This window comes from Ursus maritimus, unplaced genomic scaffold (genome assembly GCF_017311325.1).
Source record: "Ursus maritimus isolate PB19 unplaced genomic scaffold, ASM1731132v1 scaffold_4, whole genome shotgun sequence".
Taxonomy (NCBI): Eukaryota; Metazoa; Chordata; class Mammalia; order Carnivora; family Ursidae; genus Ursus; species Ursus maritimus.
The window spans coordinates 81,461,650-81,465,657 of NW_024426552.1; the positions used below are offsets into that span (position 1 = coordinate 81,461,650).

At 50.3% G+C, this 4,008-nt stretch overlaps 1 protein-coding gene across 1 annotated transcript; it reads right to left on the bottom strand.

The window, feature by feature from the left end:
• Positions 1–546: 546 nt before the first annotated feature.
• LOC103676195 (SRY-box transcription factor 2) lies at positions 547–2,724 on the bottom strand. Its single transcript, XM_008705381.2, has one exon. The coding sequence runs from the start codon at positions 2,716–2,718 to the stop codon at positions 1,753–1,755; it is 966 nt and encodes a 321-aa protein (XP_008703603.2). The 5' UTR covers positions 2,719–2,724; the 3' UTR covers positions 547–1,752.
• Positions 2,725–4,008: the final 1,284 nt, after the last annotated feature.

Sequence of the window (4,008 nt, forward strand, 5' to 3'; positions counted from 1 at the left end):
AAATGTAGAGGAGAAAGTTTATGAAGTCAAGGAACAAAGAAAGCAAACCACTTGTTTCCTCTCAAACAATAGCAGGGCTGAAGTAATCCAAACACCCACCCAGCAGATGAGCACTTTGCATGTCTAGTTTGCAATTATTCCGATACAAGAAGCATCATTTTCCCTTATAACCAGGTTTCCAAAGGGCCATTGTGCATTGAGGAAAACGAAAACAAAACCAGCCAACCTGGTTCTGATTTGGCTCAATACCCCATCTGCTGAGCTACATGAAAATTTTCAGAATTGACTCCTTCTTTCTGGCAACAAGTGGCATAAATCAGTTTTAAGTATAAGTCCCCATCATGCTTATTCATGCTGCTTAGAAAAGGAGGGGGTGGATTTACAATATATGTCTCTAGTTTCTATTTTAGAAATGACATAAGCATTTCAATTTTTTGAGAGTACTTATTCAATTAATCATTCAGACATTTGTTGCAATTAACATTAGCACATGCTACTGGACTAGAATATCAAGGTTTTAGGTATTTTGCTTTCTTGGCCGAGCACAGTATATACCCCGAGGAGTTATGTATAATCAGTGTTATCCAAATAAATGAAAGACTCAAGCATAATTTCAGTGTCCATATTTCAAAAATTTATTTATCTCAAACTGTGCATAATGGAGTAAAAACTTAAGTTGAAAATGTACCTGTTATAAGGATGGTATTAGTTCAAATATATACACGGATTCTCGGCAGACTGATTCAAATAATACAGAGCCGAATCTTTAAAATACAACTACGGAAAATAAAGGGGGGGAAAAACCTTAAAATATCACAATAAATTTACAGAAATATTACAAACCATAAGAAAATATTTCAAACACAGTAATTTCATGTTGTTGTTGTTTTTTATCTGAACAAAATGGAAAGCTGGGAAACAAAAGCTATTATAAATTACCAACGATGTCAACCTGTATGGCCATTTTTGCTTTTAACAGTAAGTTAAAAAAAAATTTAGTACAATCTAAAACTTTTGCCCCTTTAAAGAAGACCACGGAGATGGTTTTGCCAGTACTTATTCTAATTTTTTCCTTTTGTACAATTTTTAAACAATTAAAATGTCCAAATCTGAATAATTTTCTTCTTTCCACGTTTGCAACTGTCCTAAATTTCAGCTGCAGAATCAAAATTCAGCAAGAAGCCTCTCCTTGAAAAATATTGGCAAATTCTCAGCTTATAAACAATGGACATTTTGATTGCCATGTTTATCTCGATAAATACTGTACAAAAGTTGCTTGCAAATATTAAAACATTTTTTTCGTCGCTTGGAGACTAGCTCTAAATATTATTGGTAAAGACTTTTGCAAACTTTCTGCAAAGCTCCTACCGTATCACTAGAACTTTTAAAAAGTTTTGCGTAGTTTTCTTTCCTCCAGATCTATACAAGGTCCATTCCCTCGCCCTCCCCACCCCACCCCCCTGGTTTTCTCTGTACAAAAATAGTCCCCCAAAAAGAAGTCCAGGATCTCTCATAAAAGTTTTCTCGTCGGCATCGCGGTTTTTGCGTGAGTGTGGATGGGATTGGTGTTCTCTTTTGCAGCTGTCATTTGCTGCGGGTGATGACTTTTTTTTTCTTTTTTCTTTCTTTCTTTCTTTTTTTTTTTTTTTTTTGAGCGTACCGGGTTTTTCTCCATGCTGTTTCTTACTCTCCTCCCATTTCCCTCGTTTTTCTTTGAAAATTTCTCCCCCCCTCTAGTTCACTGACCGGCCCTCACATGTGAGAGAGGGGCAGTGTGCCGTTAATGGCCGTGCCGGGCACCGGGCCGCTCTGGTAGTGCTGGGACATGTGAAGTCTGCTGGGGGCAGCGGGCTCCGGCACCTCGGCGCCGGGGAGGTACATGCTGATCATGTCCCGGAGGTCCCCGGCCTGGCAGGGCGCCCTGGAGTGGGAGGAAGAGGTAACCACGGGGGGGCTGGAGCTGGCCTCGGACTTGACCACCGAGCCCATGGAGCCAAGCGCCATGCCAGGGGTGCCCTGCTGCGAGTAGGACATGCTGTAGGTGGGCGAGCCGTTCATGTAGGTCTGCGAGCTGGTCATGGAGTTGTACTGCAGTGCGCTCACGTCGTAGCGGTGCATGGGCTGCATCTGCGCCGCTCCGTGCGCGTTGAGGCCCGGGTGCTGCGGGTAGCCCAGCTGGTCCTGCATCATGCTGTAGCTACCGTTGCTCCAGCCGTTCATGTGCGCGTAGCTGTCCATGCGCTGGTTCACGCCCGCGCCGAGGCCGGCGCCCACCCCGACCCCGCTCGCCATGCTGTTGCCGCCCGGGGCCAGCAGCCCGCCGGGCAGCGTGTACTTATCCTTCTTCATAAGCGTCTTGGTTTTCCGCCGGGGCCGGTATTTATAATCCGGGTGCTCCTTCATGTGCAGCGCTCGCAGCCGCTTGGCCTCGTCGATGAACGGCCGCTTCTCCGTCTCCGACAAAAGTTTCCACTCCGCGCCCAGGCGCTTGCTGATCTCCGAGTTGTGCATCTTGGGATTCTCCTGGGCCATCTTGCGCCGCTGCCCGCGAGACCACACCATGAAGGCGTTCATGGGCCGCTTGACGCGGTCCGGGCTGTTCTTCTGGTTGCCTCCCGCCGCCGCCGCGGTGGAGTTGCCGCCGCCGCCGCCGCCGCCGCCCCCCGAAGTTTGCTGCGGGCCCGGCGGCTTCAGCTCCGTCTCCATCATGTTGTACATGCGGGCGCTGTGCGCGGGCCCGGCCCGCCGGCGGCCGCCGACCCTCGGCCCTGCCGGGACTTTGGGGGGCCCGCGGGCGGGGGGAGAGGAGGAGGGGAGGCGGGCGGGGGTGTCGAGAGCGCAGGGCTCCGCGAGAAAAATCAGGCGAAGAATAATTTGGGGGAAGAAAAGAGAGAGAGAAGCAAACTGGAATCAGGATAAAAAAAAGCGCTTCCCTCCTCTTCTGGCCGATCCTGCCGCCGCCGATGATTGTTATTATTATTTTTTGGAAAGGCTTAAGCCTGGGGCTCAAACTTCTCTCCCTTTCTTTCTCTCTCCTCTTCTTTCTCTCAGTCCTAGTCTTAAAGAGGCAGCAAACTACTTTCCCCCTTTTGCAAACACTCTCTTCTCTGCCTTGACAACTCCTGATACTTTTTTGAACAAGTTAATAGACAACCATCCATGTGATGGGGGCTGTCAGGGAATAAATGGGTTTCGAGCGACCAATCAGCGCGCGGCGGCTCCTCCACTCGAGCCCAGCCTCGCCGCCGGGTTTTGCATGAAAGGGGGCGGGGTCTGCCGCGCCGCAGGCCGCGCGGGGGAGGCAGGGGGAGGCAGGGGGAGGAGGGGGAAGGAGGGAGGGGGAGGCGGCTCCCACAGCCAGCCTGCCAGCCACTGAGAAACCTTTGTATCCCCTCTCGCAGCAACAGGTCACACCACACGCCTTTTCGAAGGAAGTGGGTAAACAGCACTAAGACTATGATTTTTTTCTTCTTCAAACTTAATATTGATTTACTTTTTTTGGTGCGGGCCGCTGAGTTGAGGAAGGGGCGCGAGAAGCCGCTAAGGTGGTGGGGTGGGGCAGGGCAGAGTGGGTGGTTCAGGGCGACTGTCCTACTAGTATTTCAGGAAACAGGCGGTGCAGGAGTTGGTGTGTCATTGTTCTCCCGCTCCTCCGCACGCTTCTCCCCAACTCCAGCCTCTCCGGTGCTTCTCCCTAACCTCTCTCTTCCCCTCGCCCCTCTTCCTCCACAGGTGCCGGCACTGGCTCACCCCTTTCTCACACTGTCCCGACAAGAAGTTGGGAGACGGAAAGCTCTGTCCTCAAAACCCTCCTTGCTGCCACGCAGTTTGCTGTTTTAAGCATAAATCCTGCTTGGAATGACTCTGCGGCCGACTCTACCCTTAAGGGGAGGCCAGGCCTGGGGAAGCTGCGGCAAGCAGGCTCTTCCCTGCCCAGCTCATCTCCGGCCAGGACACTACAGCTTGTCCCCTTACCCCCAGCCACATCGCCCACCATCTTTCTCCATT